At 48.2% G+C, this 14,302-nt stretch overlaps 1 protein-coding gene across 2 annotated transcripts in view; it reads right to left on the reverse strand.

The window, feature by feature from the left end:
* Window positions 1-14,302, reverse strand: part of galntl6 (polypeptide N-acetylgalactosaminyltransferase like 6) — a 50,779-nt gene that overhangs the window by 21,733 nt on the left and 14,744 nt on the right. For both annotated transcript variants that reach the window (XM_062477916.1, XM_062477917.1), the window contains exons 3-5: window positions 11,689-11,800; window positions 10,743-10,881; window positions 8,770-8,936 (exon numbers count right to left, since the gene is read on the reverse strand). In XM_062477916.1, coding sequence (XP_062333900.1) covers window positions 8,770-8,936; window positions 10,743-10,881; window positions 11,689-11,800 — 418 coding nt within the window. The remainder of the gene's footprint in view (window positions 1-8,769; window positions 8,937-10,742; window positions 10,882-11,688; window positions 11,801-14,302) is intronic.

The raw sequence follows: 14,302 nt of genomic DNA on the forward strand, positions 1-14,302 counted from the left end.
GGGTCCCACAGCAGTACCTCAGAGATATTATGGTCTGGCGTTAGTGCTAATATGTTCACTGAGTTCACTGAGACCAGAGCGCCTCAGGAAATCTGGGGTCTATGAGAGCGACGTACATCCTTCCAGCTTGCGTCCTTCTCTCTTAATCTCCTCCCCTCCGTCCTCCTCTCTCTCCTTCTACTCCTCCGTCTCACCCTCCTCCCCTCTCTGCTCCCTCTCAGAAGTGTTAGCTGAACCATACAGGGTGTTAGGCACCCAGAATCAAAAATAAATTATTTTAATTTAATATTTCAGATCATTACAAACTAATAATATCAATGATTGTATTTCTTGCTCCACATGTTTGTGGTGTGGACACACACTAGCTGCTATTACTGTAAAGGCAACCAAGACAGTCCTGTTTAACACACTCAGCAGGAATTACCTGCTGAGTGTCAGGGCCAGGAGGTCTGAAGAACTAGGTTGTGATACTGCAGGGTTACAGTTATACAAGCACACACACACGCACGCACAGGTCCTCACAACACACACACCTGCACACTTACACACACACGCATACACAACACACACTCATACACAACACACACACAACACACACCCTCGACACACACGATGGCTGTCTCTGCCATCCTCTCACTCTCCTGTCCCTGCCTGCTGCTCTGCTGGTGGAGCGTTTCATATCGCCTGGGGTTCAATCCATAACTTTCCGTTACACACTCATCCATCTCAGCTGTGTGTGTCTAAATCAACGATCATTCCTGATTCCAGGAGGCGTAAAGCTGATGGGGAATGTTTTACTTGGCTACCAGTGTGTGTGTGTGTGTATGTGTGTGTGTGTGTGTGTGTATTTACTGGGATAAAACAAATTTATGTACTGCAAACACTACCTGAATGGAAAACCTAGAACAATTACTCTTATCTATCTCTATCTATCTATCTATCTCTCTCTCTCTCTCTCTCTCTCTCTCTCTCTCTCTCTCTCACACTCACACTCACAGTGCTAATTACTCGGTCAGGTTAGAGACAAAACACCATTACCGTGGAAAAAAAGTGCGAGTGAGAGATAAACATAGAGGAAGAGTATTTACCTTTTGTAAAAGGGTCCAAATAAACCATGCTACCATGGAAACTGACACAATTAAATTTCCATTCTCACAATACACAGAAAAAAAACTGAAACATGAGTACATTATTAGACTAAGGATGACCAGGCTGTCTCATTGGCTAGTCTCAGGAAGCCCGAGCTGTCTCATTGGCTAGTCTCAGGAAGCCCGAGCTGTCTCATTGGTTATTCTGAGTAACAAGATAGCTGTCTCGTAGGTTAATTCATAATATGAAGATATGCAGACACACACACATCCACCCACAGGGGTTTATACTAGGATAGCTTTGCATTAGCAAAACAAAAATTAACTGATTCAAAACAGAGAGAGACAGAGGCAAGGAAAGAAAGGAGAGAGAGAAGGATAGAGGAGGAAAGAGAAAGATAAGAATGCATGGAGAAGAGAGAGAGACAGAGAGACAGAGAAAGAGAAAGAGAAAGAGAAAGAGAGAGAGAGAGAGAGAGAGAGAGAGAGAGAGAGAGAGAGAGAGAGAGAGAGAGAGAGAGCACTGAAGGGTTGTAGAAAGAGATCAGTGCTGGCCAGGACTGATGTGCAGTGTCAGGATCCCTGTCTTCCATTAGCCAGGACAGAGCCCTCTGTAGCTCTGCCACCCTGCTGCCATCCTGCCCAGTCACACGCCAGCTGGCATCAGGGGGCATTAGTGACGCCACATAAACCAGGTGGGACAGCAACGCACAGCTGTAGATACAACTCTCCTTAAAGGGACAGCACACTGGAAACTCTGTCTGAAACAGACCCCCGGAGATACTGGGACAGGGCAATACGCTGCCATGGCTACGAGGCTAAGCTAACAAAGACATGGCGGTATGCTAACATGGCTAGGATGCTATGCTAATGCAGACAGGATATGTGATAACATTTATTCAAATGCGAAGTTAACAGATATGGCAGCATGTTAACATTGCTGTTCCGATGGACTCTCTGTTTCTTGTCAGAACACGGCAAGGAAAGGGGAGGAGGGGAGAGGAGAGAGCAGAGAGGAGAAGAGATGAGAGGAAATGGGAGAGCACAGGAGAGAAGACAAGGGTACATGTTTTAAAGTGGATATCAGATCAAATGAGTAAATGTGTGGAATGAGGTACGAGAGCAATCTGCATTATTCAGGAGGGATGAGTAGCAGAAGAAAGAAACCTCTGCTTTTCTTCCATTTCGCTCTTCTTTCCTCTCATCCCTCGCTTCCTTAGACATAAAAAACATCTTAGATTAAAAGACGTTGTTTGACCTAAATAGTGGAGTTTCACCTAAACACTAGAACATCTGACGATGTTTCAGCTCTGAGGAACATTGCCTCATTAGAGCCCAGATGGGCTGCTACCTGCACATCACACACAACACACAGGGTTCCTCTAGGTGAGCTAAGGAACCATTCTCCGCAGAACAGAGTTTCGTTGACCCAGAAACGGGGGAACTTCAAGATTTATAACATTCCTTCTGATGAACCTCATCACGGGAACATCATCACCGTCCATTCAGTTCAGATTCTGTTCCAAGGATGTCTGACACCAGGAGTCTGTGTGTTCCCAGGGGAAGGACCGGTCTAACACCAGGAGAGTCTGTGTGTTCCCAGGGGGAAGGACCGGTCTAACACCAGGAGAGTCTGTGTGTTCCCAGGGGGAAGGACCGGTCTAACACCAGGAGAGTCTGTGTGTTCCCAGGGGGAAGGACCGGTCTAACAGCAGGAGAGTCTGTGTGTTCCCAGGGGGAAGGACCGGTCTAACACCAGGAGAGTCTGTGTGTTCCCAGGGGGAAGGACCGGTCTAACAGCAGGAGAGTCTGTGTGTTCCCAGGGGGAAGGACCGGTCTAACAGCAGGAGCGTCTGTGTGTTCCTATGGGGCTGGACCGGTCTAACACCAGGAGAGTCCCATCAGGGTAATGTATGACCATGCTGGGAAGCAGGCTCTGGGCTATATCTGTGGTTTGTCATCTCAGACAGTAACAAATGAGGCCTTCTCACACAGCAGACACCTTCATCAGTCTCTCTCTCTCACACACACACACACAGAAAAACCTATGCATGCACACACACACACTCTATTTCCCCCGAATTCTGAAGTCCAATTCCCTACAACGCCCCCCCCCCCCCCCCCCCTCCCTTCCACACCCCTTCCATACTACCTCCACCTCACTCGGTCATAGTTGAAATCAGGCTAGAGCAAATGGAAAAATGATGCAAACATTCAGGCATACATACACACACAAACTCATAGATACGCACACTCAGACACCCGTAGACTCAAATCCACAAGCACACACACTCACAGACACACACTCGTAGGCACACATAGTTTAGGGCCATTACACTAGTCTGGAGTTAGCCTGGTTTTACCTCTATTCTAGACACCAACAGTGTGCCTCATCCACTTCCATCCAAGCAGCCAGGAGATCACAGTCATCGAGCTGTCACATAGGTCCATACATCACACTGAGAGAGATGAAAGATGAAGAAAGATAGAAAAGGAGAGAGGGATAAGAGGGAGAAAGAGAGGGGGAAAGGAGAGAGGGGGGAAAGGAGAGAGATATGAACTGAGAGAGAGAAAGAGTGTGTGAGGTAAAGAGAGTGAGAGAGATAAGGTGATGATGATAATGGTGTTGAATGGGGCTTTTTCACCCTGGCTGTGAATGAGGGATAATTGCCTGTGATCTCTCTTTTGAAGGGACGGATATAAATGGAAAACCAGAGAAAAGAAAAGAAGGAGGATGTGGAGGAGGAGGTCGCTTCTTCCTGTTTGTCTGACTGGCTCTACAAACACACCATTACGGTAAATGTTCTTAGAATCGATGGTCATACGTGATAGGAATGCTCTCTCTACTCTACTGCCAAACTACTTTCTAAGCTTGTTCACACCTAATTCATTTCCAAAAGAGAAGCCTGAGCTCATCTCCTCACCCTGGCGGAGAGAGGGATTTTATCTGTGTGTCCTTCCTGACCACCAGGACTGTGAAGCACAGATCCAACCCCCATCCTGAACACACAGCGTCTGGGCCTCATCCTACATAAGTGGTTCTGACTAGCACACGTCTCCCTTGCGTGTCTGGAAATCTGGTGGTCTGACTAATGAGTAGCTCTGGCATCATCTGCTCTGGTCTGACTGGAAGGGAGGGGCCCAAGCAGGCAGAATAAATCGATGCTCCTTTGTTTTGGATGAAAGATAGGTTTGGTCTCAACCATTTATGAATCCCCAATATTGTCGACACACATACACACACACACTCTGCTGTCAGTGAATACCAAGAGAGAATGTAATGCATCTTTACCAGATGAGAGGCTGCAGGAAACTTGAGGGATCTGGAGACAAGGGACTGTCTGATGTTCTGCCCTGTGTGTGGGTGTGGGTGTGCGGGTGTGTGCGTGCGTATGTGTGTCTCTGTCTCAGATCTTTGAAGTGAGTAGTGGTCAATGTGTGTAGCAGAGATAACCCTCTCTCCTGGAGCTGCAGCTCTTAAACCTTAGCAAGTCTGGCCAGAGTATATAAAGCAAGGTCAAACACTCATGCACACACACACAGACGCACACACAGACGCACACACACACTCAAAGCAGAGATTTAAACACAAGGTCAACTCCAACACACAATTCACCACCGTCCAGCGCTTGGAAGACCACACACACCACTTCACTTTGCGTGCATTTATGTATTGTACGCATGTGTGTGTGTGTGTATTGTCTTCCTGTGTGTTTGTGTAAAATAACTGTTCCATTCGAGTACTCTCTATATGAGGATGCATTGAACGGTAACAGTGGAGAAGACCAAGAAGAAAAAGCATTTGAGAGATTCTGGTGATTCAATCTTAGGCTGCAGTGAAAACTGACAGCTCCATCAATCCATCACTCTCTCGAGTGTGTGTGTGTGTGTGTGTGTGTGTGTGCGTGTGACCCAAGGCTGGCCTCCATTATTTCCCAGGGAGACTGACAACCCACCGAGAGTCAAATGCCTAACTATTCAGGAGACTTAGAAAGTTACAATAAAACAAACAGAAATCTTCCGGGTCGGCTGCTTGCGCCTGCCGTGAGGCTCCACAAAAATAATGATTTACAATATCGGCCGGGGGTAATTGTGCCGGAGACTTACTCTCGCCCCCTCGAGCCGGCTCGAGGCTCTCTCCCCCTCTGAGCCCTGTCAGTTCAGCTTTTGTGGAGAAGGGTGCTGATTAGCGAATTAGGCTCGTTCGCTGAGTGAGGAGAGGGAAACAGTTTCAAGTGGCTGCTCACGGTCTGGCTGTGAGGCGGCTGGGGCTGCTGTCCCTGGTGCTTGGAGGGCCGGGAAGTCTCTGACCCTCTGGGGATGTCACCAGATGCAGAGAAAAAACAGACCAGTCTCTCTGTCTCTCAGTATCACACACTGCGGCAGCTCAATCCCACAATAACAAGAACAATAAGAAGAGCATCGTCAATAACAAGAATAATAAGAAGAGCATCAGCAATAACAACAACAACATTAACAACGGCAAGAGGAGCAGCCACACGGACATCGAGATCAATATCATGAGCACTCTTAATAAATATCCCTTCTGCGGCGTTTCTTGTAATCTAGAGACTGAAGAGGAGAGAGAGGAGGACAGCGGCAGAGACGAGAGGCAACAGAGGAGAAAGAGAGAGACGGAGAGAATGGCGGGCGAAAGAAAAAGAGAAAGGTGGAGAGTCTGGCAAAATAGAGCAACAGGGAGATAAAGAAAGGAGAGAGAGGACAGAGATCGAAAAGATAGAGAGAGTAGGAGGAGGAGGAGAGGGATTGTCGCTGCGTTGGCCAGGCAGGCTTCTCCCAGAGGAAGGTCGGACTGTTATGAGTATCGGCAGAACCGGCGGGAAGAGGACAAGACGATTGATTTGTCTTTAAACGCTTCCCCCAAAGGAGAATGAGAGGAGAGAGCGATGAGACAAAGGAGAGGGGAGAGAGACGCTGCATCACTGACAGAGAGTCCATCACTGTCTGTTTTAGACGCTACAATCAATCCCTTCTCTTTCTCTCTCCTCCCCTGGGTGGCTGACACCTTCAGTAGAGCACACACACACACCCACCCTCCCACACACACACACACACAGACAGACACACTCAGACATCCACACACAGACACAGACTGTTGAATCAGCAGGCCACTCCTTGAAGCAGAGAGGCCATCTTGGCTCAGTCACACACATCAATACAACCTGATCTTCCCAAATTAACATTTTCTAGTCTCTGCAATTAGCCTGATCCCAAAACACAGCCAGATCAACAGTGCACATTCAGACTTATCTCCATTGATCTCGGGAGATTAGCCTGATCCCAAACTTTATACCACGGGGCCTTAGGCTCCATTAGGATCCTCTGAGAAGCAGACGAAAAGACTGGCTCGCACCTCGGTGCTGTCTAGAGCTGGGATAACTTAATCCGGGTGTTTAGCCCTTATTTAACGTCCCTCTTGCTCTCACTGACGCCCGCTAATTAGCTTAGCTAGCAGCACCGTTAGCACGGCCACTTAAGAGTGAAGCTTTAAACAAGACAGAGTGCATATAGACAGGGGGGCTGGAGGTGTGTGCTTTATCTGCTGGGGTACTCGCTCTCTAACACAGATCTTGACAGCCTTTGCTATTTTCGTGTCCCCAATGTCCTAATATCCCACTTCCTGGGTTGTGACGCTGGAGATGGTCTGAATCCGGAGGCCTGGTGTTAGGGAGGTGCATGCGTCTCCTATTAGATGAGAGTGCTGGGGAGAGCGAGACATATCTCAAGGACAAAGCGTCAAACTCTGTTGGCTCTAAACATGTTGAGGTTGCACTCGCTCACTCTGTCTCACACGCGCGTGCGCACGCACACCCAAACTACAAGCAGGGGAAATTAGTCATTGTCAGTTCGTTGGATGGGAGTGTGTGTGCCACCGTGTGTGTTTATGTGTGTTAAAGTGTGTGTGTGTGTGTGTTCTCTCTGATATCTCCCATCTCCTCTATGAGGCAGTGTCAATCATGAAGATGACAGGTTCCTTTGAAGCTGGAATCTGTGGATCCCAGCACTCACCGTATTCCCTTTTCTTTCTATTTCCTCAAATTCTTTCTTTTTTCTCTCCCTTCCCTCTCCAAGTCTCTTTTGGTGTCTCTCCTCTCTCCCTGATCCATCTATTTCTCCTCCCCCCCTCTCAGTTGTTGATGAGCTGCAGTAATGACTCGTCTCTCAGACTATTCAAATGAGCGATCCTCATTATCTTGTTCTCTGTCACTCTGTCTTTTTCCTTTCTTTTTTTCTTCCTTTCTTTCTCTCTCTCTCTCCCACTCAGAACAATGATTGTACTGAGCTGGACCTATGCCCCCCATGTTGTCTTGGAGACAAAAATAGATTGCTGGTGACAGGTGTGGGGGGGGGGATGGTGGGAGGGGGATTACTTCCTGGGCATCAGGTGTCCCAAGGGCAATGGGTTTTAGACAATCCCAGGACAGATACCTCTAGGATGTGTGTCTGAGAACATGGAGCAAAGTCACTAAGGAGTCTCTTCTACTCCTCTCCACCCCCCTTCCATCCATCCACTCCCCCCCCACACCCACCCAACCCTGATTGTAATTCTCCCCCCAGGTGAACAATCTGTTCAGGTATTTACTCTCTCCAAGCTGCCCTGGGCTGTTTAACAATCTGCAACACTCTGTTCGCTGTGTGCCTGTGAACGCTGCTCTATAGTGATTAAACATCTTTATCGACAGGAGCCTGGTAGCCTGGTGTGTGTGGATGCCAGCAGAGCACAGCAACCCAAACTTTCCCCACTGAGACACCTCCAGGGTAGGCTGGGTAACATCATGACACCTGCCAGACACCTGAGGGTCTGGAAAACTGGATGCAGCCTTCATAGTACTGCAGATAAACTGGATGCAGCCTTCCTAGTACTGCAGAAAAACTGGCTTCCTGTTCCTGTCATAGTCCTACCGACCATGAAGAACAGCTTGCATTGTTCTTTAGCAACCCACAGGAAAGGGAGGACCATGGTTTAGAATTTCAAAACCATGCTGACTTGGATCGGCCAGTGAATGACGTCTTCAAGCCCCTGGAGCTTTGACAAGAGCAAAATCTACCTTAGATTAAAAGTTAACTTGCTCTCTCTCTCTCTCTCTCTCTCTCTCTCTCTCTCTCTCTCTCCCTTTCTCTCCACCCCTCTCTCCCTTCCTTCCTCTTTGACAGCAGAGGATGTTTCTGTTGAGCTCTGTAAATGATGCTAATGTATGCATGGATTCTCTAACTCCTTTAAAACACACAAACACACACACACACACACACTGAGGCCAGTTATGCAGGGAAGGATGGAGCGAGTCAAGCACAGGTTGCCCCCTGAACGCAGCAAGCTGTGAATGTGTGTGAAAGTGTGTGTATGTGTGTAAGTGTCTGTGTGTGAGTGTGCGTGCTCTCCCCGAAGACACACATGCTGCAATGTATAGGAGATGAGGAGGGCAGGAAGTCAGCTGTATCATCACCAGGAGAAGGGAGATGAAGAGACAGAGAGAGGAAGAAAGAGACTTGGAGAGAGAGAGAGCGAGAGAGAGAGCGAGAGAGAGAGAGAGAGAGAGAGAGAGAGAGAGAGAGAGAGAGAGAGAGAGAGAGAGAGAGAGAGAGAGAGAGAGAGAGAGAGAGAGAGAGAGAGAGAGAGAGAGAGAGAGAGACTGTGTGTGTGTGTCCCTTGCTTCCCTACCTCTGTCACTGTAGTCATCCACCAGGATGATCTCGTGGATGAGGTGGTCGGGGGTCCTGTTGGAGATGGAGGTGATGGTCCTGAGCAGGGAGGACCATCCCTCGTTGTGGAAGGGGATGATGATGCTGGTGTTGGGAAGCCTGTCCAGGTACAGCTTCTGTCTGCAGCTGGAGGAAACACGCTACGGCTTAAACACAGGTGGTGACAGTAGTGGTGAAGATGGGGTGGTGGTGATCTTCATGATTTTGGTGGTGGTGGGGATGATGGTAGTGGTGGTGATCTTGATGATGATGGTGGTGGTGGTGGTGATGATGGTAGTGGTGGTGATGGTAATCTTGATGATGATGGTAGTGGTGGTGATGGTAATCTTGATGATGATGGTAGTGGTGGTGATGGTAATCTTGATGATGATGGTAGTGGTGGTGATCTTGATGATGATGGTAGTGGTGGTGGTGGTGATCTTGATGATGATGGTAGTGGTGGTGATCTTGATGATGACACTGGAACAAAGTTGATGTTTATTAGGTTTATTAACAAAGTAGTGGGAGAAAGAAAACACGAGGAGGGAAGTGCAGGAATGGATAGTAAAGAAACGGGAGGATGGGAGGGAGAGAACGCAAGAAAGACACAAAGAGAGATGGCGAGAGAAAGAGAAGGAGAGAGAAACAGACAGAAAGAGAGAGTGTGAGAGAGTGTGAGAGAGAGAGAGAGAGAGAGAGAGAGAGAACATTTACATAGTAATAGGCAGATGTAGCCATTAAGGCAGGTTTGCAGTCAGCTGGTGAGGCTCTGTCTGTCACCTTGGCGATGAACAGAGACATGCCGTCTGATAATACCTTCATTATCTCATACTCGAGAAGGCAAGGAGGAGAGGAGAAGAGGGACGGAGAAAGAGGAGGAGGGAGGAAGGACGAGAAACTCTGAATACAATCTATTCAGAGACTTCATACAGTCTGATAATACATCAATTATCTCCTGCTGGATGGAGGGGGGAGGGAGGACCAGAAAATATCAACAGAGAGGATGGAGTCGAGGGAGGGCAAAAGGAAGGAATGAATAGATGATGACATCAGTCCAGGAGAAAAGCGAGGGGAGAGAGAAAGTGACAGAGAGAGAGAGGGGTGTACAGTAACCCTGTTAAAGAAGCATTGTTGTTACAGACCTCAAAACAGCCGCAGGCCACCACTTATGGTAAGGCAATGATCCACACTGGAGACACGCACCCATATATATATATATATATATACAAACAACATCAACACACACACTGATATATACACTTAAACTCATCACACAGGTTCACACACCAGGGAACAAATATATACACACTGTACATCCCGATAAGTGTGTGTTTTCTCCAATGAGATATGCTGGGGTATCCCCCTCACTCTCTGCCCTATGTGTCCCATTCCCTTTATATCTTTCTGCTCCCCCTCTCACCCCCTCTCTCCCCCCCTGCCGCCTCCTCCTCTCCCTCTTCTCACTGCTGGTGTTATCAGTGCAGCGTTGGGGCCGAGAGCCTCTCTGCTCCCCTGGAGAGAGGAAAGTGTTCTCATTATCGACCAGCGGCGCTGAAAACACAGTTCCACTGGCCTCCCGACTCCACACACTGCCTCCCGCTGCTCCTCGCACACACACACACACACACACACACACACGCGTGTACGCACACACACCCGCATGCACGCACACACTCATGTACACAGACACACACACAGTATCTCTGCCATTTCAAGACGAATCTCAGTCTTTCAGTACGACTGCTGACATCGATGCGTGTAATACCACAAGTGGTCATGATGAAGATGGTGATAGTGACAATCATTATTATAATGATGGGGATCGTGATTATGATGATAATCATGATGATGGTGGTGATGATGATAGTGAGAAAAATTATTACGATGATGGTGATAGGGACTATGGTGATCATGATGGTGATGATGATGGTGATGATGATGAGACCTCCTTACTTGGGGTGTCTGATGTCGGGTAGAGAGCGGTCGAGAGGGATGTGGTCGCTGACGTAGATGTTGAAGCCATTCTCCTTGTAGGCGGAGTCATCACACTCATCCTCAGCCAGCGGGTAGGGCTTCCCATGTTCTCCTTTACCTACACACACACACACACACACACACACACACACACACAATCATGACCACCACTTATGGTTCCAGTTACAGTAAACACCCAGGTGCTCAAACACGTGTGTGTGTATTCGTGTGTATGTGTGTGTTTGTATGTGCGAGGACGTAAATGGCTCAAACTCCTTGAAAGCAGCATTGTTTGATGTTGGAAAAAGCGCTGCTGAGAAACAATGACATCCTTAACTATGAGAGGGGAGGAGAGGAGAGGAGAAGAGGAGAGCAGATGAAAGGAGAGAGGAGGATAGGACAGGAGAGGAAATAACAGGATAAAAGAGGAGAGAGGATAGGAGAGGATAAGAAAAGGTGGACACTTTCCAGAACGGAGACAAAAGAGAGAAATAGAAAATCTTTGTTTCAGTAAAATATTAAGTGGATTTGGAGAGAGTGGGAGAAACAGGCACTGTGCTGCCAAGCTCTGTTTCAGCTAGAGATATACTTTACATACTGTGGACCTGGAAACACCTTCTCTCTACCTCTCATGCTGTGTCTCTTTGTCCCCCCCCCCATGGAGAGGCATAATAACATAATTTACGTCACTTGGACCAAAACAATGAGAATCTAACTCAGGTGCCAAATGGTAATGCCAAGCGGGAGTTGACTTAGAACTGAAAGATAGAGAGAGGGAGAAAGGAAGAGAGGAGTGTGTGTGTGTGAGCGGGTGTCTTCATTTGCGTATGTGAGCTCTTGAGAGGGTATTTTTCTCCGTCCGTCGGGAGGCAGGTGAGAGGGACCGTGTCACCAGACGCCTGAGCAAGCAGGAAGTGAGACATACCTACGCGCTGCTGGTCTCTCCTGATGCTGTCGTAGTCGTGCCAGTCTCTCCTCCTGAGACCGTCAGTCCAGCTGAAGACCTGGTCCTCCCCCCCTACGCCTAGAGAGAACCCCTGGGAGAGAAGGAGAGAGAGAGAGAGAGAGCGAGAGAGAGAGAGGAAGGGAGATAATAAGATGATGAGATGGTGAGTCAGGTGGTAGTATCTCTGAGACGGAGTGAAGATTGTCCAGGCTAAGGAAGTCTTTGTCAGCATTTACATTTTGATGGAACATTCACCAGTCCTTTCAATCCCTCGTTCCCTCTCTCTAAGCAACTGATTTTCCACTTCTCTTTCTCTCATCCCCTCTCCTACTTAACATTCTTAGCTTCTCATCATCATGTTTGACGTTTATCTTCAAGGTCTTCTGTATGTTTTAGGTCTGTGTTTTGTGTTCCAGGTCTACTACATTTAGTTATTTAGCAAACGCTCTTACATTTACATTTACATTTAGTCATTTAGCAGACGCTCTTATCCAGAGCGACTTACAGTAAGTACAGGGACATTCCCCCGAGGCAAGTAGGGTGAAGTGCCTTGCCCAAGGACACAACGTCAGTTGGCATGACCGGGAATCGAACTGGCAACCTTCGGATTACTAGCCCGATTCCCTCACCGCTCAGCCATCTGACTCCTTATCCAGAGCGACGTTGTATGTCTATGTTTACGTTGTAGGTATAATCTAGATCTATGTTTTAGGCTACTCGGAGAAGAAGCTGAGGGAGTAGAAGGCAGATTGTTCAGAGTTGCTGAAGATTCATTTGAAACTGTGAAACTAGTTTAGTTTCAGTGTGTTTAGCTTTGCCCTTCATCGTCCTTGCAGCTCCAGCAGCAGCCAGGGTGTGTGTCTGTGTGTGTGTGTCTGTTTGCGTGTGTGAGCGAGAAAGTATGTGTGTCTTTGTGTGTTTGGGGAGGGGATACTTTTGAACTGTCTATTCTAAGAAAAATACCAACAGTGAATATTGCATTATGGAACATAAGCACATACACACACGCACATGCACACACAGTAGCACAGCAGGCCCCAGAGTAAACAATGAGGAGCTGATTGAGGGTTATTTTAGCTCTATGTTGGAGCTCGGAGGGGAAATGCAGATGAGACTGGCTCACTGGGAGGACCCCCACAGGGGAGGGGGGAGGCAACCAGGGAGGGAGCAGGAGAGGGGGGAGGATGAGGAGAGGAGAAGAGGGGGGAGGAAGGGGGGAGAAGAGTGTGCAGGAGATGAGGGGGGAGGAAAGGGAGAGGAGGAGACGAGGGGGGAGGAAGGGGAGAGGAGAGGAGAAGAGGGGGGAGGAAGGGGGGAGAAGAGTGTGCAGGAGATGAGGGGGGAGGAAGGGGAGAGGAGAAGAGGGGGGAGGAAGGGGAGAGGAGAGGAGAAGAGGGGGGAGGAAGGGGGGAGAAGAGTGTGCAGGAGATGAGGGGGGAGGAAGGGGAGAGGAGAAGAGGGGGGAAGAAGGGGGGAGAAGAGTGTGCAGGAGATGAGGGGGGAGGAAGGGGGAGGAGAAGAGGGGGAGGACCTGAAGGGGGGAGTTGAGGGGATGTAGGTAGGAAAAGGAGGAGCAAACAGTGTTGGTATGCGTCTGTGTGTACTGTATGTGTGTGTGAGGGTGTATCTGTGAACCAGAGTGAGAGCGAGTGTGTCTGTGAATGTGTGTTTGTGTAGGAGAGAAGATTTGTACTGTATGTGTGCGTGTGAGAGAGAGTGCGTGTGTCTGTGAGTGTGTGTGTCCTTGCTGCAGGCAGCAGGGCAGGTGGGCAGTAATCTAGACTCACTGAATCAAACCTCAGGGAGGGACAACACTGCTGTCCAGCTGTATCTCTCTATCTATCTCTCTATCTCTCTATCTACCTGTCAGTCAACCAGCGTTCCTCTTTTTTCTGTTTTCCACTACTCCTCCCCCTTTACCCTTCTGCTCTCTTTTCCTCTGCCATCCTCTGTTCCAGCTCGAGAGCTTAGCCTGCCTGCCTGTGTGTGTCTCTGGAGTTGCGCGTTAATTCTAGTAGATTTAACAATGTGAGTCGGAGACCAGACCAGCTAAACACACATACACGCATACACACATGCACGCACACACGGATACACACATACATTCTCTCTGTCTCCACAAGAGTTTGACTCCTTTGTCACGTGTGCCCTCCAGATTAAGGCCAGTGCGGACTTGGCAGAACACTCTTCTTCTCTCCTCCCTCCATCCTGTCTTCATCCCCTCACTTTCCTCCTTTTCTTTCTTCTCTCCATGTTGTCACACTCTGCTTGTATCCTCTTTCCAGACTCTCTCTTCTATCTCCCTACACACTAACCATTACACACACTGCATTATTGATAGTTAATAATCCACATAGGTGTAGACCAGTGGTTCTCAAACGTTTTTGGCTTTCTGAAAGTACCCCCTATACCTGTATTTATATTGTATAAATACATACTTGTGGCAATATTTGAGTGTGCTTACCTTTGGCCAGGCACAAGATATATTCTTTCTCATATATATGTATTATTATTGATCTATTTTCCCACTCTAACTAGTCCCTATGATGCTCTTGATAACAATTGTGTTACATGTATCGGCTGGAAAGTTTGT

Source organism: Osmerus eperlanus, chromosome 14, assembly GCF_963692335.1.
Source record: "Osmerus eperlanus chromosome 14, fOsmEpe2.1, whole genome shotgun sequence".
Taxonomy (NCBI): Eukaryota; Metazoa; Chordata; class Actinopteri; order Osmeriformes; family Osmeridae; genus Osmerus; species Osmerus eperlanus.